Source organism: Aureobasidium melanogenum (genome assembly GCF_000721775.1).
Source record: "Aureobasidium melanogenum CBS 110374 unplaced genomic scaffold scaffold_12, whole genome shotgun sequence".
Classification (NCBI taxonomy): Eukaryota; Fungi; Ascomycota; class Dothideomycetes; order Dothideales; family Saccotheciaceae; genus Aureobasidium; species Aureobasidium melanogenum.
Genome location: NW_024470064.1, coordinates 557,240 through 576,623, shown reverse-complemented (window position 1 = coordinate 576,623; position 19,384 = coordinate 557,240). Strand labels below are relative to the sequence as shown.

Below are 19,384 nucleotides of genomic sequence, written 5' to 3'. Positions count from 1 at the left end.
CTGAGCCACGACAATCGCCATTTCGACAAGACTAGCTTCGATATAGCGAGACCAGGCACGTCAACCGCCTCGGTCTCGGCATCTGGTTCGTATAGCAACAACATCGGCACTGGATTCATGCCTCCTGGCAATCCGGCACTTCCGCGCGATCTTACCTCTGCGAGCCTCAACATGCACTTCCCTCAACGGGACCGCGAGCGCAAGTCTACTGAACGTCCTCGCGACGGCAGCGTCAGTGGAAGTGTCGTTAGCAGCGAAACAGACACCACAACCGCGTTGCCTAGTCTAGCGCGCGAACGCGAGAGAAGAGAGCGCGAAAAGGAGAAGAAAGAAAAAGCTAAGCGCGAAGAAAGAGAACGACGACTCAAAGACTTTATACCCGGCCTCACTGGCTTACGACGAAAGAATGAGCAAAAGGACAAGGATAAAGACAAGGAGTGAAGCCTCGAAGGAATGGCGAGAGCTCCGAAAAGCATTTTTTTCATTTTCTGTTTACATGTATTGCTCTGGGTCGGGGTCTTTTTCTGATCTACGCGTACGGGAGGGTTGTTCTTGACACGATATGCCTGGGTAGAAGCGGGATGAACAGGATAGGGCGCGTGTGGTCAATTTCTTCTTTTTCATGTGTATGTTTTTCATTGAGTTTGTTATTCTTTTGTTAGAAGCGTGCATTGATGTAGCATTTTTTGGCACGTTTCTTGTCACGAAATAAATGTTCATATTTCCATCTTTTTCAGCTACGAATGACCTCTTGTTGGACAGCAGGCGCCTTTTCCTGCTAACATATATTGTGTGAAGATTGAGTTCAAGGCATAATTCCTTGCTATCTAGGTATCGCTCATGCTGCATTGACGTTCTTGACCGACGATGGTGAGTAGCTGGTAGAGGAGGCTGGGAAGCAATCAAAATTCTTGGCTTGTCGCGTCGCGTCTGTCCATCGCGGAATTTCAGCTCGGAGCATCATCCTGTCTATTGTCTACCAACTCTACCATACCACTCTTGCACACCTGACCAATTCTTGCATTCATCCATATTATTTCCCATTTTTTAACCAGCAGCGATCATCCTACCTTCTTACGGCCTTCAACAATACATACAACATCAACAACAATGTCTTCTCCGGCGCGTTCGACGCGCTCGAGTCGCGCTTCGACACCAGCAGATGATAGCTCTTCTATCGTATCAATGGCTCTCGAATCGCCTGGAACTAGGATGAGAAAGCTTATGGCTGCTTTTGACGAAGAATCTGACGATGACGCTGGCGTTCCTGTCAAGCCTACAACGAGACCAACTCTCACGGCACAATCAGCAAGCACGACGCGTACCATTAACGCGTCAATTGATAATGATGACGATCAAAGCGAAGAGGAGGATGAACCTGTTTTCAGGCCGAGAGGCAAATTGGCAGCTAGAATGGGAGGAGCGGCCCCTCCAGTTCAGGAAGAGTCGTCTTCAGAAGACGAGGATGTCTACCAAAAGATCAAAAGAGACCTTATGGCTTCGAAAAAGGCTCCTTCTGCCGATAAGTCTCCCATCGAAACTACAAGATCGATCGAGACTGCTCGTGCGGAAACACCTCAGCTCAGCCCTCCTCGCAGGAGACTTGTGAACCGAGCCTCCACTCCAGCAACTTCTACTAGATCAGAAAGTCCTGGCTTATTCATGTCGCCAGCTCCCGAACAGAGACGATCCGTCGACGACAACTCGAACCACTCAGGAGACTCGGACTCGGATCTTCCTACAGACCCATCGGCACCTTCTCGACTTCGCGATCTCGTCAACCGTCGCCGTGCAGAAAGATTGGCCAGAGAGCAGGCAGAAAGAGAAGCAGCGGAAGAACGTGCCACCACCGGCCAAGCTCCTCTATCAGACTTATTCAACGACGAGGATACAAGAGATGAAGCCACCGAACGACGACTCACCCAATCTGCAAGACCTACACGCAAAGCTAGTAAGAAGGCTTTGGAAGAGATGAACAGGGAGACACAGAGGATCAAGAGGAACATGCAATTGACACATCAAGCCAAGGTCAAGAAGCGATTCACACCACAAGACTTCCTGTCTGCTTTCAACCGTCCCAAGACTTCTTCTGGCCTTGCGAATGTCACAAACGCTGCAGATGTCACATCTTCCTCTCCTCCACCAGAACCCTTCTCGGAGACTGGCGCAGACAAGGACCGCGATACGCCACCGTCGAGCCCTCCCGGCATCGACGACTCTTTGAAGACCGTTTCCGCGCACTCTGCTGCAAACACGGCATTCATTGAAGAATCTGATGAAGAGTTGCCGTCTCCTCAGGAAGTTCTCACTCAACCCAGGGAGGCAATCGACAAAGGGAAGGCTCCTATGACCAAGGCACCTACCGATCAGAAGTCGATACCGATCCGCAAGGTCCGCGTCAAGATCCCTACCCACAGCAAACTCATTAAATCTAAGGAAGACGATGACGATGATCTTGAAATCGTCCACGATCCTCTTGCCATGTTCAATCAAGTCCCCAAGGCTCAAACTCCTGAGGGCAGGACCATGCTGATGCTTCGACACCTTGCCCAGCTGACTGGCAACGGCGACAGAATTCGCAGCAAGAAAGGACAGAAGCCATCTATCTCACCTCAACAACTCGAGATCCAACTCCGTCAACGCGCTCGTGAGATCGCAAATCAAGAACGTGCTGCGAGACTTGCTGAGTTGCGTGCCAAGGGCATTGTCATCTTGACCGAGGAAGAGCGAGAAAGAGAGCAGATGCAAATCGAAGACATGCTAGGCAAGGCAAGAGAAGAGGCCGAAAAATTGCGCAAGCAAGAGAAAGCTACTGCCAAAGCTAATGGAGAAGATGTTGCTATCAGCTCGGATGAGAGTGAAGATGAGGACTATGTTGGCAGCGACGAAGAAGGCAAGGCTCCAGCAGAAGAGGATGAAGAGGAGGAGGAAGAGGATATCGAACTCTCAGGTTCTGAGGAGGAAGACACTGGCGACCACGACATGATTGATGCCGAGGCTGGCGAAGAAGATCAGGACGACCTTGAAGAGACCGAGGAACAGGCTGAAGTCGAAACACCAGAAGACGACGAATCTCAACTGCCCAAATCTAGAAGAGCACGCAGGAAACATGTCATCGAGGACGATGAGGACGAAGATGAACCTACGACCCAGCGTCCAACGGGTGACGGTATCAATGATGAGCTTGCTGCTGCATTTGGCTTCGGACAGACACCTTCTGCTCCCTTGGACATGTCACAGATGTTCGCCGGAACCATGGAAGACACTCAAGCCTCTGGCATGATCTCACAGGATCAGGATTCTTTCGAGATGCTCCGCAATATTCCTACCTCTGCACCGATGCCTTCGCTACCCCTCTTTGAGGATTCTCAGGATGCTGTGGCGGACAGTCAAGTCGATGCGACTCAGGCTCAGGCCAACGAGCCTACTCAGCAGATGGATCTCCGATTCCCTCAGCCTTCTGTAGACTCGCCTGCAGTCCAACAAATGTCGCAGCTCTCTCAGATTCCAGACCCATCTCAGGATGTTGGCTTCGACCCTAACCTTACCCCTCTTGCTGACCGATTGCGTGCACCTTCGTCTACTGTCGAGACAGTCATGCTCGGTGTGCCGGAATCTCCAATCGTGCAGCGTCGTGGTCGTTTGGTCAGACGATCCGAAATCGACCAGGAGGAGGATGAAGAGGCAGTGCCGTCATCTGCACCTGCTGCCGTCGAGAAACCGTCTGATGCCTTCAGCGTCATGCGTCAAGCAGCGAAGAAACCCGCTCAACCTGAATTTGACAAGCAAAAGAGTAATGCCAAGGGCATGGTTGATGAGCAAGCCGAGGAATCAGAGGACGAATACCACGGTCTTGGAGGTGCCAGTGACGACGAAGATGCAGGCTCTGGTGACGAAGACGACAAGCAAATGATTGATGAAACCGATGTCAAGGTCGATGAGCGTCAACTAGCAGCTCTTTACGCCGAGAAGTCGCGCGTTCAAGATGAGGCTCAGACGAGCAAGTTGTACAAGGATCTCATGTCTGGTGCTTTGCGACGCAAACGCGGAAACAATGCTTTCGAACTCGACTCGGATGAAGATGATCAGTTGGTCGAAAGAAGACGCCGCAGGCAACGCGAAGAAGCTCGCAAGCGCAAACTTCTGCTTCAAGACGAGACATTGGGTAAACTTGGCAGCAACGACAAGAAAGAAGCCTTCCTCCGCGCTATCGAAGACAGAGATGAAGCCAACGATGTTGACTTCCTGGATGGCCTCGATGTTGATGACGATGCTGAGATGGTCGACTCACAACAACAACCTTCTGCATCTCAACCTACTGCTTCCCAAGCAGGCAACGAAGAACAGTCTAATGCCTTGAAACGACCAGCTGATGTCCTGGAGCCCAGCCAGTCATCGCAACAAGAACAGCCTTTGCAAAAGAAAAAGTCCGTCGCAGCGTCTTCTCTCCGCCGCTCCGGCCTCAGCGACACCTTCCGCAAACCCAAATCATTGGCTGAAGTCCGCGATTCGTTGTCTTTCCTCATTGACGATCCGTCGAACGAAGAGCTGGCTTCTGAAATCTTACTGTCTTCAGACGAAGAAAGAGAAGTCCGCGCCAAATCTTCTGAGCCCAGAGCTCCCGCCTCCGCTCGCAGAGTCCCCGCCAAGGACTCCATCATCGACCGCCTAACCCTCAAGAAACAAGCCTCGTCCATTGCCGAAACTGCGGACTCGAACCTCGCATTCACATCCCTCTCCCAAAACTCCAGAGGCAGCATCTCCTTCAAACCAGCATCTCTGCTCCGCAAAGCCACCGTCAACAATACCTCGTTCACTGAAAACAGACCTCCTCCTGCTTTGAACAGGGAAAGTAGTAGTGGGATCAGAAATGGAGGGTCGAAGAAGAGCAGTATCAATTACCAAGCCAGAGAGGCGGAGAGACAGGAGATTGTGCAGAAGGCGGCGAAGAGGAGGGAAGAGAATGTTAGGAAGATTGCGGGTTTGAGACGCAAGGCTGGGGGTGCGCTTGGTGCTTTGGGAAGGGTTGGTGGTGGATTTGAGTAGGTGGATTGGTTTTAATGCTTGTTGATGTTGAAGTTTGAGATAGCAAGGCATAAGCGTGGTCGTAATTCAATCTTGCATCTCTACATGCATGTTCTCGTTTCTTGCCTCTCTTATCGTTCGTCAATTGGTAAGGCTGCAGATTGAATGTGTCTCAGGGATTAGCAAGACTGTCATATCCATGATTGACCTTCATGTTCAACATGGGAGATATACAGTTGCACGCCTAGGTCAAAGTCTGGGCATAGGAGTGTCTCTATGATGACGACCTTTTCTTCTTTGAGAACAGCTCCAGCATCACAGCACACACACGTCGTAGACAGGTATAGACTCGTTGTTCAATTCATTATATTCATCTACCAGCAGTTATGCTTGCTTCCAATTACTCAATCCATCATCTTTTCCATCTGAAAGAAACGTCGTCAAACTCAATCACTTTACTCAACCTCGCTCGTAAAGTTTGTCTCGCCCAAATCCGTACTTCCAGGAAGAATAAACGGCTTGATCTTAGGAAGACGATTAAGCGTATCCTCGCTAAAGCCCAAATGCTCCTTGACAACCTGTTTAGGTGTCAAGCCCAGCCACTGCGCAACACTGATATCGTTATAAATCGGCGCCTGTAGCACCTCAATATAGATCAAATCTTCCGTGCCGGTGTTTTCGAGGTAGTGTGCGGTAACCACAGGAACATAGCCTACATCGCCGGCTTGGAAGTCAAACGTGCGCGAGGCTTGGGGTGCTTGGAAGAGAGTTAGACGGCCTTGGCCCGATAGGATAAAGTCCCATTCGTCGCTGGTGGTGTGCCAGTGGAGTTCGCGCATGGCACCAGGTTTGATGGTGAAGAGACCGACGGCGAAATCGAAGGCTGCTGGGAAAGTCTGGGTGTCGAGGATTTTTACACTGCCGCCGGGGACTTCGTAGGGTGCTTGTTCGGAGAAATGGTACGAGTAGCCTTTGGAGTTGGGGATGTTGCCTGCGGGGCCAGTGACGTTGTTCGCTGGGTCAGAAACATTGGCTGGGAAAGCAGAGCCGTTGAAAATATACAGCTGGTCCTGGGGAATGTGGTCGAGAGCTGAGATATCGACGCGAAGGTCCTTGGCCAAGACGGACTTGGGGTTTCTGGCAAAGAGTTCGGAGACGAGGAAGGTGTTGTCTTCACTGAAAGAGCCTTCGTCGAAGACGAGAAGGAATTCGACGCCGGTAGGGCCGGCTTGGATGCTGTGAGGGACTCCGGCTGGGAAGAACCAGACGTCGCCTTGAGAGAGGTCGTCGGTGAAGGTCTCGCCGGCTTCATTGACGGCGTTGATGCGGACGGAGCCGTTTAGGATGTAGGACCATTCATTTGCTACGTGCCTAGGAATTCGGTCAGACGGGTGGGTTGCTAGGAGATGGGAGAAGTATAACTCACCAATGCAATTCTCTGTATGCGTAAGGCTCGAGATGCATATCCACACCGGCCATGTTCTTGGCTACGGGGAGAATGTCAATGTTCTGTTGTCTTGCCCATCCTGCGCCGTTCAACCCGTGTCTGTTGTGGGAGAGACCAAGGGGCCACTTTGCGTTCGAAACATCGCCGGCGTCGGTGCCCTGTAGTTTGAGTGATTAGATGAGTCTATGGCGAGGAAAGCTCGGTGAAACTTACTGGAGGAGCATACAAGTCGGGGTTCTGCTTCTCAATCATCTCATTCCTTGGTCCAGGGTCTGTGGGTGATTTTCCTCCTGCACCACGAATGGGCTGTGGGTTCTCAATCTGACTGAGATCAAGGTAGAATCCAGTGTCTGCATCTGCAGTCTGGAGGGGACCTACACTGTAGGCACTTGATGGCACAACAGCAGGGTTGTCCGATTTGATGACATTGGTAGGGTTGAAGCCTAGGAGTTCAGATCCTCCTCTGAGCTGGCCGGAAGCACCTGCAGGTCCAAATGGAGTGGCGGTAGGGTTATTGATGTTGTCCAAGAATTGAACTGCAGACTCTTGTCGAGCCTTAAGACGGTCTGCTGCAGGTGCAGGAGCAGGAGCAGCAAACACAGAGCTCAGCAGGCCTGCAGCCGCAACGAAAGAAGTTCCTGTCCTCATGGTAGGTCGACGTAAAAATGAAAAGAGTCAAAAAGCTTTCGCCTCAAAGGCTCAGAGAACCATCTTATATATCAGGGTAGCACAACCAATACCCCGCGGCCACTCGGCTACACATGTCGTGAAAGTAGTTCGTCATAATGGTAAATTCTGAGGCGTAACCGCTCCAGGAAAGTTGCGGAGGCTATGCGAAAAGTGCACTAGGAGTACGATCGGCTGAAACGGACAGAGCGTGATAGATTGGAAATTCTTGCGACGGCATGTTGTCACTGTTTCAATTGGTCGTGCCAAACTGCCGAAGGACCAGGTCAAAAGTCAACTGCTCACAACGCTTCGAAGCCGCAAGCGGAGGTCGAACCCGATGACGATCATTCTTGATCTTAGGTCCTTGTGGCGGTATAAGCCGCACCTTGATGTTTGCTGACAGTTTACGGAAGCTGTTCTCGAAGAAGTGAATCGTAGCCGTTCGTATAAACCCTCGAGACTAAAAGGGAATTGGTAATAAAGCTCATTGAAACCTGTCGAGTGTTCAAGCAAGAGAGCTTCTCGAATCGATTTCCATAAGTTGTCCGTACGACAAGACCTCTAGCCTCATGTATTGCAATCAATCGCAAGCCGCCATAATCTCAAGCAAGCGAGGCATGATGTCGAGATTTCGAAAAGGTACAAAGTTACCTGTCAAAGTAGGCGTGCATGGAGGCTCAAACATGCGAGGACAAACGAACCTCCGCAACCGCAGAGGCACGTTTCCAAATCATGTCGTCACTTCTTCCCCTCATTTTTTAATTGCTCTCCCCAAGCTTTTGCACATCCCGAGCCTTATTCTTACGCTCGATTCGTCCGGAAGCATCGGCATCTGAGAGACATCTTGCAAATTCGAGAGATGGTACGCGTACGCGTGGCGATGCGATGCGATGCGGTGTACGAGATTCGAGATAGCATCAAAACGTATTGTCCACGCACTTATGATGGGTAGAAGACGTGATTCGTAAGTACGCGGCTAGTAATCTGGCGATGGACCTCTATTAGCAATACGAAGGAGATAGCAATACAATGATTCGGTGTGAGTGCTAGGGAGGTGTCCTTGAAGAAAGCATTGGTGTTGTTGTTTATATACATGTCCAACATCTCAGCCTCTTCTTCTGATCGAGGCCTCAATGCTTGATCTATTGCAGTCTTTAATACTGCCACCCACTATGCGCCAGGTCTCGTGTACTCGAGGTGTCTGACCCTCTTCCAGACTTCTCTTACCACTCTTTCCTGGCTTTGTCTTCCTGTCTCTGTTGCCGAAGGTCCAGCAGGTCTGATGGCAAGATACAATCTACTGCCCAACCTAACATCCTCAATCGCAGCTGTAACAGGATCTTCAGGAGGATTAGCAGTAGTGACCAAACCACCTGCTTCTTGTAGCAAACAGATGCCTGCTGCCACATCCCACTCCCAGCATCCGCCTTCCCACCAGATATCGAATGATCCCATAGCTACATAAGCAAGATCTAGAGTTGCACTGTTTTGCAAGGTTAGCAATTTGAGGAAGGTAAGATGTAAGATAGGATGAAGAGAAAACATACCTTCCAAGACTCCTCACACCATGCACCATACCACCCTTACCTCCTCTACCTCCAATCTCTCCCGCCATATTCAAGAAACTCTCAATCTTTCTGTACAGATTGCCATCAGGGACATCACGTCTATCCTTTCCCCATTCACAGCTGAACACACATCCCTTGGGTGCTTGCTCAGGCATAGGCGGCACCGGGTTGCGCACTAAAGGCAATCGTCTAGTCTCATTCAGCCAAGCTCCCTGGCCCGAACAAGCGGAAAAGATCTGGTTCAAAAAGGGTGCGTAGATGACTCCGATGGTAGGCTTGTGGTCGAGGATAAAGGCGATGGAGACGCAGAACATGGGAAATAGGTGCGTGTAGTTGACTGTGCCGTCTAGAGGGTCCACACACCAGGTTGGTGCGGAAGTTATAAGGTAGTCCTTTGAAGCGCCTTTGGAATATGTTTCTTCGCCAATGAAGCTGGAGCGAGATGTGGTTAGTAAATTTTTCAGATCCTCAGGCGTGACAGTTTTGAGACTCACGCATGACTGGGATATTTCTTTGTAATTTGTTCTTTGACAAAGGCTTCGACATCTGTATGATGTTTAGTTAGCCAATACTCCAGATAGCATGATTCACCTCTCCACGATTTTATGTCATATCTCTGAACTCCTTTTTCCGCGTTCAAGAATGTCAGAGGTGATGAATTGGAGACGATACAAACCTTCATCAGTTTGTGTGACAATATCGACCGAGCTGTCCTTCTCGATCTGTTCCTGCTGTACCCCGGCAGTGCTGTCGTTGCCGCATCTGGCCTCCACACCATCCATCAACATGCGTCCGGCATCTTTGGCCAATTGCACCGCAAAATCATAAATCTCTTTGAGATGCTCTGGGGTAAACTCCGTGTTCGACATGTCTGCTTTCACGATAAGAGAAAAGAGTCAGAGGCTCAAGAGCAAGATGATATCTCATGCCAAGGAAGACATCCGGAGAGTTGCTCCACAAAACGCACGAGAGGCGGAGGATCAGGGCCGCTTCCGTATCTGTGGGGCAGTGGAGATAAAAAGGCATAAATCGAAGTTGTGAATGTCATATTTGACAAATAGCTATTGTGTAGAAGTATAAGCGAAAGTCCCCTTGGGTATGAGAATATAATGTCCTAGCGCCTTTCATTCTTATCTCCTCAACTCAATATCCTAAACCTCCAACGCCTCGCTATGCTGCCAAATCGAAAAAGAATACCGGAGTAAAATAAAACAGAATGTACAGTCGTAGCAGAATCTATCTGCGTTCATGCGTGTCGTTATATGTTGGGAGGCCATCAGATCCTAGGTCGGTTTGTGTGGTTGTGGCAGTAGAAGTCGGCACAGTCAGACTCGATGAACCTCTGCCTGGAGCAACGGGAGAGACAACAGCCTCGGTATAGTCTGGAGGCTTCAGTCCAGTATGTTCTCTGGCCAAAGCTGGACGAGGCGCAGCCGGAGTAATGAGACTGGATGGAGAGGCTGGGCGAGCAGTCTCGAGTACAGTATCGTTGTGGTCCGGAGCAGATTTGTAGGCAGGGGGAGCCTCGCCTGCATCGTTCAGACCCTCCTCTTCTCTTCTGCGACCCCAGGAAGGCAGGCTCATTGCTCCTCGTGTACCATGCGGCTGACCATGAGGAGTCGGACCACTCGAATAGTCGCGTGATAAAGCTCCCCAACCCCAACCTCTGTTAGCGCGTAGGCGTTGGTCTTCAATATCGCGGCTCAAAGCAATCTGACGTGAGACATTGGCTTGGTGAACCATGCGCTTCTTACGACGGTAGAAGAAGCAGCCTCCGACAAGGGCAATGGCAATAACGACGGCGACAAAGACAAAGTAGTTGTGGTATAGTTCTCCGAAACTTTGCTCCCCGTCGTCTCGTTTCGAATGCTGTGAGGAAGAGACAACAGTAGACGTAAGAATGATTGGGGCGGCTGGCGGGAGTGGTGAGAATCGAGTCCAGCTCAGAGGGGCAGGCATGATGCTGATGCGGTGATGTGGATGCGAACGATGTCTTGCGGTGTCTCGCCGTTACGGCAGATGGTGGATGGCGGTCATGAAAGAGTAGTCTTGCAAGTACAAGGCACTGGGAGCAGGCGAAGGGTCAAGTAGTGCAGGCGCGGATAGCCCGGGATCCGATCAAAAGTCTCGCGGGAGGGCAAGATACGTGCGAAGCAATGCTCGAAATGGCGGGTGTTTGGACGAAGAGATGTCGGATATCGAACGTCACGAATACAGAAGGAAGGCAGGCGACATGGCGAGAAGCAGGCAGAGTCGAGACGACTTCTGTGTTGCAAGGACGAAGGGAGACGCTTTCATAGGCCGCGCTTTCCATGTCAAACCAACGTCGCGGAGCCGCAGCTTCCCGACGCAGCACGTCAATCAAATTCCATCACCATCAAGGTTTCTTTTTCTAACAACCATCAACATCGCCGTATCCAAATACTCATCAGCTCTGCACCTCGTCCCATCCCAACTCATCTACAATGCCTCGTGCTACCGCCGGTACGCCTTCATCTCTTCTGTCGTAAAGCACGGCACTTATCATTTCAACATCTACTAACAACCCTCCAGGCACCCTGGTCCAGTGCGACCCCTCTATCAAAGCCATCATCAGCAAAATCAACGAAGAGAATGGCGGTCTCTACATCTCTGAAGATATCGATGACGAGACCTGCTTGATCAACACCAAGAAGCTTGAGGAGCTCAAGCAAAAACTAAAAGACGTAAACACATTCATCTCATCTCATCGCAGAGCTCCCACTGACACCACACAAGGCCCTCAAAGACACTGTTCGTGAGGCAGAGGACTCGGGCTCCGAGTAGAGCTACGACCTGAAAGTCGCTCCAAAGACCTACCACAGGGCTGGATCCACCGTCGTCAACAAACAAGGAAGACCATCATCGGCATCTGCCCGTGAGACCACGACCAAAGACGAGAATCCCAAACCTGATGACACGACTACAAAACCACTCAAAGTAGGAACTCCACGTATATTGCGGCTTGCTCATACTGACTACAAGCAGTTATCCAAATAATCCAATTCATAGAGCTCTGCAGCTCGTCCAAAGAAGTTTCAACAACCATCAGCCCTAGACCACATTACATGGTCTCCTTCTGCTCAGCACCGTCAAGTGCAGAGACCCACTTGGGTCTTGTAGGAGCAAACAACTCGACGTTGGGCTTGCTCTGGTTCAAGACATCTCCATCCAAAGTACCAGCCTTGACAATCTTCATGCCAGGGAAGTTCTCTCCATCGCGGTACAAAGTGGATCCGCAATCACCGCAGAAGTACGACGTGATCTTCTTGCCGCTGTCGGCTGTCTTGGTGAAGCTCTTGGGGCTGCCCGTCACCTTGAAACCCTCGCCAGAGACGACGTTGTTAACGCTGTATGCGCTGCCGCTGATCTTTTGACAATCGGTGCAGTGGCAGAGTGCCTATTGACAATACATATCAGCTTTTATAGCATCACGTATTAGAACTTTGATATACCTTCAAAGCAGGCTCACCGCTGTATTCGATGCCGAATTTACCACAAAGACAGCTTCCTGAAACCATGATTGCTAGATTGATATGTTGAGTAGAGGTATTGCTGATGCAAATGTCGTTCAGGTAGACGTGTTGTTTCAACTCGAAGATGTAAGCGGGGTAGATTGAACGTTATTCTCCTTGCTATCCTCACGACCGAGGTGTTGCTCGTGATGTGCAGCGCGTCATCGTATCCAACCACGACTTTTGGCCAGTAATACAGAAAGGGCCACAATGCTTGTGTCAATGCCTTGTTGAGTTCGATGTACGAGTACCATCTTCCTAAGGCCATGAATAGTGATGTTGACAATTCACATGTATACCGGCTGAGACATTCATGGAGGACATCGATCAACAGCAGTCAAGGCAAGATATCAAACCTCATAGCGGCTTGAACTTCTGAAGAGATTTCGATCGTGTTTTGCTCTAAGACCGCAAAGTGAATGACTACAGCATCCAGGGAGATAGTTTTCTCCTGGATGCCTTGATCGTAGACATCGTGGTGAAGCACAATATGGTCGATATACACCTTCCCCTACCATGCTCTGCCTGCCAAGTCATCCGCTCCGACTAGCATGCTATCTATACCATGCCCATCTATCATATACATGAGCTATCGCGGATGCGACACAGTCTCGAACAATCTCTACATCGAATCTGGTCCCATCTGCGTGAATGGTCAGCTTAAAAGAATAGGACACCATGCACTCGACGGTTCTAACTCCTTCCACGTTGTAGCAAGATAGCTCAGTGCCACAACCATATGAAACCAACAGAACGGTGAGTGTGCCGTGCTCTCATAAACCCTCCTCATCACTAGCCGATCACAAGGAAGCTGCCTTTACATTCACATCTAGCTCAACTAATACAAAATGCAAGCCACACCTTCAACCTCGCAACTCTGCTCCTACCGATATCTGCCTCCGTGAAGCAGTGCGTGCCTGGCCTTGAGCAAGAAATCTCTTTATCATGCTCAAGATATGTAGGGATTATTCTGCCACCACCAAGGGCAGCATAACACACATAAATGACCAGGTCACTAGACCCTAATCCTTATCTGCCACTCTCCTCTGCCGTCATAGAAGTGGTCTTGAAGTTTCTTGATATGATCTACTTGACCCTGCGTTAGGAGAAAGTGTAGAGGATTGCAAGCTTACAGACCCGTGCAAATTGTTTCTCGCCCTTCGTAATATCCATCGACCAATAAGAGAACGAATCCTGGATCATGGGCCCAGTGTCACCAAGTCGAGTTGCTGGGAAACCAAGATACAAGTGTCGACGTCAATTTTATAGTAGATTCAGTGAAGCTACTGAGCTTCTGAAAACGATTGACTTGAGTGAAGCATGAGAGCTCCTTACAAGGTAGACATCAACAGTTCAGCACCATGGGCTACACGAAGAACAACTGAAGTAGAAACTTCTAAGCCGTTCCGTCTTACTTCTCTGTGATTACATACACGAACATAGATGACTGGCACACAAGATCAATGATATAGCAAATTCGGCCGAGCTGCTGATCTGGCGCGACAACATGACGAACCAGCTCATACGAAAAATCGCGTTTAAGTATGCAAGACAGAATGAAAGATAACCTTTTTTTTATCACTGCTCAATTAATCTTAGAATAATTTGTTTATGCTTTTTCCTCCTTCGTTCTAATGCAGGGTCTGGCTTCTCCTTGCACATGAATACCATGAAGCTTTTGCAATTCTTTGGGCAAACGTTCCAAATCACTTTGATACCAATCCCTGGTAAAACTTGCCCAAAGCGCTTCTCCCCGCTTGATAGCCTCTTCTCCTTCTTCCGCAGCTATAAGGGCACTTGTAAGACACCCTCCCTTCTCAAGCACAAAATCCAATATACCTCTTTCCGCATTAGAATCATCCATCAGCATGCACACACCAGCACGCTTCTATCGCTTAGCCACGCCAGAGGCCTTGGAGAACAAGAGCTTGAAGCCGTTCTTCAGAGCGCGCATGTCAGGGTAAGGATGGCGTTGGAGCTCGAAAGCGTTGGGAATGACCTTGACGGGCCATGCTGCGACCTTTGCTGAGGCGCCGGCTTTGAAGCATAGATCGAAGTAGCCAGGGTACTTGGGGTTAATGCAGAAGGCGTACATGCTGCGGATGGGGTTGGCCTCTGTGTAGGCGTTGAGCCACTCGTCTGAGGTACATGTTAGTAAGAATCGGGAGGGTTTAGTGAGTATATGATGATGCTTACTCGTCGCTTCTCTCGAGCCTTTCTGGAAGCGCTCGTCCGTCATGATCTCATCAACCTTCTTGGCCATTGCCTTGACGTGCAAGACAATCAACTCATCAAGATCTGAGTATGTGTATTTGCCGCCAACCTTGAGAGTTCTACCCACAGAGAACTCGTTCTCCTTGTCAAGCTCCAGCACATCAATATGTTGGAAGACATTCTCCGAGACTTTCCATGTGACAGCCAAATGGTCGAGTCCTTTTGATGATGGTCTGATGACAACATCGCCTTGTGCTTGTGAACCCAAGTACTCTTCGGCCTGAGCTGAGTTGAACGGTCTGAAAAGAGGGTGCTTGATAACACGTTGAGCTCTGCCGGTCTTGGCGTCCTTCTCGAGAAGGGCCTCCTTCTTATCCTGAGCTTCCTGTTGCTCATCCCATTGTCCAGGCTCGTGGTCGAACTCACGACGGAAAGGTTCCCGCAGGTCATCTTCTCTGAGCGAGAGTTTTGCCGTGAAACGCTTGGGCTCAATTTCGAGAAGTTTGGCCTGAACAGTCTGATGTGTCTGCCAGACATGACGAGGCTCTGCGCCACCATTGCCGACACCAGCAGGGAAGTCTGTTTCGTTGACAGTTCCATCAATACCACAGTCCAACTTGACATCGATGTGATCAGGGAAGGTGCGCTTGATCGAAACAGGCACGATCATGCCTGCAGTCAGCGACTCCTTGGTCTCTCCAGTCAGCATGGTGAAGACTTCATCAGTTGACAGCAAGTAGAAGCTGCGACGAAGTTCCTCGTAAGGTTGTTGCAATTCACCACGGATGAGCTCCAGGGTAGCCTTCTTCTTGAGACCAATCTTGCGAAGAATCTCCTCAGCATAATCGTCAAGCACAAGATCATTGAGCTTGTCTTGGGCGTCATCCTTGATAAGCTTGCGAACAACAGCGTTGGGACCAGCCTCGTCAATCTCAGCCTTAACATCCTCTTCATCCATGTCAAGGGTATCGGCCACAATCTTTCTCGCCGTCTCGTAGTCCTCGGGGTGCACACGAGTGTTGTCCAGGTAGTCAGAGTCCGGCTCGGAGTCGTCATAGTTGATGTACAGGAAGCTGGCACAGTTCTCAAAAATCTTGGGGCCAACAGCGGCTCTTCTGCTGCGATCGGATACGCCGATAAGTTCGTAACGAGTGTTGAGGTCACCTCCATTTGAGTTGACAACCTTAAGAAGATGTGCTGCTTTGCGAGGACCCAGACCCGAAACATATTGTAGAAGGTTGGCAGTGTATGAATCAGAGACTGCTTCATTGACGTCGACACCGACCAGGTTCACAGTTTCGATCATGGCCATTTCCAGATGCTTCAGCACCTTTTCTTGAGGGATGAGTGTTTGATTTGAGGTGAAGGAGATTGATGTGATGTCGCGACCAAGGGCAGCGTACTCCTTAAGAGGACTCTGCATGTATCTTGCAAGAGCGATACAGTATCTGGTAAGCGGCGGAACGGTGGGGTGCTCGGCGGTGGCACGATCGCTGGTGTAGTAAAGACGGGCAACTTCGTCGTTGGTGATGACAATATCAAGCTTGTCGCTCTGTTCCGAGCCATCTTCTTCTTCATATGGTGTACCTCGTAGGTCGTGGCTTTCGATGATTTCCTGGAGATCCTTGTAGAGTCTGCGAGTTTCAACAGAGAAGCCAGAAACGGCAACGACATCAGGCTTGCGACGCTCGACAAGGTCGACGAATGCTGCTACATCAGCTCCATCGGGCAGGAACTTCTCCTTATTACCCATGCGAATGTCAACGAACTTGCCGTTCTCAAGCACACGACCGTTTTCGTCAACGTACGCCCAGCAGATAGCATCGTTGCGCTTGCCTGCACCATTGGACAAGGCGAGTACACGAGGTGTGGTACCAAGTACCATGCCACGAGGCTTGTAAGGAGCTTGATCGAGCTTGTTGGCGTATTCCTCTCTGCAAGCGCGAGCAATTTGAGCTTCACACTCTGTCTTGAGGTTCTCCTTCACACCTTTGACAATTGTGCGGGTGAGCTTCTCCAAGGCCATATCCAAGACTTCTCTGCGCAAAGCGTTCCAGGCATCGGCGAGTTCACTGAAGTTGTCGGACATGATGTTCTTGTACAGACTGTCCTTGAACCTGTCCCAGACTTCCATGCGAACACGAACCTCAACAAGACCTTCATCTTCGGCCTTGAGCATGCGCAAGAAAAGCTCAGGCTTGGCGACAATTGATCTTAGGTCCTTTCCACGAAGATACTTGAACTCGTAATACGGGTGCTCCTCATCGATTCTCTTCAAGCCCTTCTCGGTACGGAAACAGTCGAAGACACCATCCATGTAGAAGTTTTGACGCAAAAGCTTGCGCATACGAGGACTTTGAGCGAGTTCTTCAGCAAACATGGCCTTTGCAGCAGCAAGAAGCTGTTGACTGCTGGAGTATTCAGCTCCGTCGACCAGCTTGTCGGCCATGTCGTCGGGTCTCTCAGTGGGATCCTCAGTGTACTGCCTTGTGCCGACCTTGAGAGCATTTTGTGCCAGAGCATCTGCAGAAATGCCGAATGCTCTAACCATGTGGTACGCTTGTCCAGCGCGGACCTTGTCCCAGACATTACGTGTTCCTCTTGCTCGTTTTTGTGTACCATTGGTCTCTGCATCGTATACGGTCGTATCCTTGAGTTGGGCGGCGTACTGGAAGTGGAGATAGTCCTGGACGTCTTGCAATTCCTCCATAGTGACAGCGGCAGGGATCATGTCATTGAAGATTTCGTCGTTCGAGTCAGTCATGGCATCGCGGATACTCTCGATCGACCTTGACAAAGCTTCGCGCTTCTCAACAAAGGCACGGTACTTGAGATCCAGTTCATAGATCTCCCATAGGTCGCTGTTTTGCAACAATCTCGAAGCCTTGATCTCGTGCTGAGGAGCATCCGGGTCGTTGGGGTTAGGAGATAGGGGCACACGCTCCTCGTGGATGAGATAGTCTTTGCGGTTGTGAAGGATGAAGGGAATTTCGAGTTCTTCAACGTTCATGAATCGCAAGACGTGACCAACGACCTCGCGGAAGGGTTCGATAAGGTCGCGGTCCAGACGCTTCTTGGGAAGCAGGAAGTTGGAAATCCAGTGTGTCTCTTCTTGCATGCGAGCATTCATTTCCTCATCCGACAATTCCATCTCCCTGAAGGGCTGGCGGGCGATCTGGTAGCGTTCGGGGACATCAGTGTTGCGGATGATGTTATCAGCCTCTGTCAACATTCTGTCGGCCAGTTGCGAAGGCTCGAAGACATCCTTGAGCTCGAGCGGCTTGTCCAGGCCTTCTTGGTTCTCATCGCCCTCCTCTTGTAATTGCAGAGCCCAGTCGTACTCGGTACCGTCACCGAAAGCAGCCATCATATCTTCCTGAGCCGATTCATCCAGGCCGCTCTGCATACGCAGGGGGTCGACATAGCCTCTTCCAGGTCGTCGCACTTCGGCAGCATCGCGCATTGCTTCGCGCTCCTCGTCGGGAAATTCATCCTCTTCAATAAAGTCGGCGAATTCGTCGGCATAGGCTCTTGGTTCGCGGCCGTAGGCTCTACCATCGGCGTCGGCCATCTCCTCATCGTCACTAAAGATGTCGTCGATGCCGCGCGCTTCGTTGCGATCTCGGTCTTCGCGATGACCCCGCTTCAGGCGCTTGAATTTGCTCTTCCAGGCGTGTTAGTAGAACGTGTGGTGAAGTAGACGGTGGTTGTCAATTACCTGCTCTTCTTGACGACGTTGGTAGTCGGGATGTGTTTCGCCAATCAGGTCCAAATCTTCCTCGTCAAGCAAAGCATCTTCGGCCTCGCGCTCCTCTCTTCTACGCTTCTTTCTTTCGCGACGGCGCTCACGGCGCTCCTCATCGTCTTCTTCATCTTCGTCGACGATGAAACCTTCGCGGATCTGGGTGGATTGTTAGAGAGAGGCTTCGACGAGTCATGTTTGTATATGCGCACCTCTCTTTCGGCTTCCTCATCGTCGTCTTCTTCTTCCTCACTTGAATCATCGATGTTTGCCTTTTGCTTTCTTGGGCGCGGTTCTTCCTCGTCACCCTCGAACTCTTCATCTTCTTCGCTGCCGAGTTCAGCGTCGAGGTCGAACAAGTTGGCTGTCGTCATGGCGGATGTGTATGTGATGTTTTGTTGCAAGCTGTCTGGTCGGAGATACAGGCGCGTGGATGTTGTTGATCGTCAATTCGTGGCAGCAGCAGCTGTGCTGGCAGAGGGGAGAGGGAAAGAATAGAGTTGGGCAAGCAAGTGCTTTTATATGGAGACGGAAGGAAAGTCAAGTGATGTTGGTGAACAGACGAGATGCTCCTTCACCTCTACAAGTTGCTGGCGTGTCTGTCTAGGTCTGGAAACTGCGACTGCCGTCACGGTCTTGGCGCCTGCGTCCGGCTGAACTGCGGCAAGATCAGTCGCAACTACCTGAGAGCTTGCGATAGACGACTCGAGCAAGGAAGGAAGTGGAGAAATGCTCAATAGGAACATCTTCGAACAATATTTGGTGTAATTTTATGCTAATCTATCAATTCAACAAATGCATGTTCATGAATCAGAAACAACAACGCTAGACACACACCGACAGAACAAAGAAGGAGAATTTGGCCGTAGAGACACGGCTTGGCAGGCAGTTTGATTTGCCAAGGGCGGAAGTCGGGTGCAACAAGGAATAGAAGGTCTGTAGAAGGTCGAAGCAGCGGTTTCAATCAGCACGAAGCCTGTCTCAAGTTTACCCTCTGTCGATTGTCTTTCTGCTAGTTGCTTCTCCTGGATGTTTTCTATATAACATGCCATCTATTCGTCACTCTTGATTACCAGCCGTCCGTCCTCGTTCTCGCAATCTCCCACGCTTCCAATCTCCATCCAACAAAGCCGAACTCTGGCAAGACTCCAGTCCCCTCGTTGACAACGTGCATACGCCCACCACC

At 50.4% G+C, this 19,384-nt stretch overlaps 7 protein-coding genes across 7 annotated transcripts; 2 read left to right on the top strand and 5 right to left on the bottom strand.

Moving 5' to 3' along the window:
* Positions 1–1,110: 1,110 nt before the first annotated feature.
* Positions 1,111–5,046, top strand: M437DRAFT_66702 (uncharacterized protein; the record flags this gene model as incomplete). The annotated part of the gene is made up of 1 exon (XM_041024804.1): positions 1,111–5,046. One exon carries the CDS (start codon positions 1,111–1,113, stop codon positions 5,044–5,046), a length of 3,936 nt encoding a protein of 1,311 aa, XP_040879305.1.
* A 434-nt stretch (positions 5,047–5,480) lies between these two features.
* M437DRAFT_50335 (oxalate decarboxylase, secreted) lies at positions 5,481–7,120 on the bottom strand (the record flags this gene model as incomplete). The annotated part of the gene is made up of 3 exons (XM_041021988.1): positions 5,481–6,396; positions 6,452–6,630; positions 6,686–7,120. 3 exons carry the CDS (start codon positions 7,118–7,120, stop codon positions 5,481–5,483), a joined length of 1,530 nt encoding a protein of 509 aa, XP_040879304.1.
* Positions 7,121–8,311: 1,191 nt separating this feature from the next.
* M437DRAFT_49904 (inositol monophosphatase) lies at positions 8,312–9,578 on the bottom strand (the record flags this gene model as incomplete). The annotated part of the gene is made up of 4 exons (XM_041021916.1): positions 8,312–8,624; positions 8,689–9,141; positions 9,204–9,255; positions 9,386–9,578. The coding sequence occupies 4 exons, from the start codon at positions 9,576–9,578 to the stop codon at positions 8,312–8,314; spliced, it is 1,011 nt and encodes a 336-aa protein (XP_040879303.1).
* A 367-nt stretch (positions 9,579–9,945) lies between these two features.
* Positions 9,946–10,668, bottom strand: M437DRAFT_50185 (uncharacterized protein; the record flags this gene model as incomplete). Its single annotated transcript, XM_041021962.1, has 1 exon — positions 9,946–10,668. The coding sequence occupies one exon, from the start codon at positions 10,666–10,668 to the stop codon at positions 9,946–9,948; it is 723 nt and encodes a 240-aa protein (XP_040879302.1).
* A 506-nt stretch (positions 10,669–11,174) lies between these two features.
* Positions 11,175–11,514, top strand: M437DRAFT_85175 (RNA polymerase II transcription factor B subunit 5; the record flags this gene model as incomplete). Its single annotated transcript, XM_041028255.1, has 3 exons — positions 11,175–11,193; positions 11,263–11,414; positions 11,467–11,514. The coding sequence occupies 3 exons, from the start codon at positions 11,175–11,177 to the stop codon at positions 11,512–11,514; spliced, it is 219 nt and encodes a 72-aa protein (XP_040879301.1).
* Positions 11,515–11,791: 277 nt separating this feature from the next.
* Positions 11,792–12,248, bottom strand: M437DRAFT_50392 (uncharacterized protein; the record flags this gene model as incomplete). Its single annotated transcript, XM_041021998.1, has 2 exons — positions 11,792–12,127; positions 12,183–12,248. 2 exons carry the CDS (start codon positions 12,246–12,248, stop codon positions 11,792–11,794), a joined length of 402 nt encoding a protein of 133 aa, XP_040879300.1.
* A 1,882-nt stretch (positions 12,249–14,130) lies between these two features.
* Positions 14,131–18,572, bottom strand: M437DRAFT_85173 (transcription elongation factor spt6; the record flags this gene model as incomplete). Its single annotated transcript, XM_041028254.1, has 4 exons — positions 14,131–14,381; positions 14,439–18,120; positions 18,175–18,357; positions 18,411–18,572. The coding sequence occupies 4 exons, from the start codon at positions 18,570–18,572 to the stop codon at positions 14,131–14,133; spliced, it is 4,278 nt and encodes a 1,425-aa protein (XP_040879299.1).
* Positions 18,573–19,384: the final 812 nt, after the last annotated feature.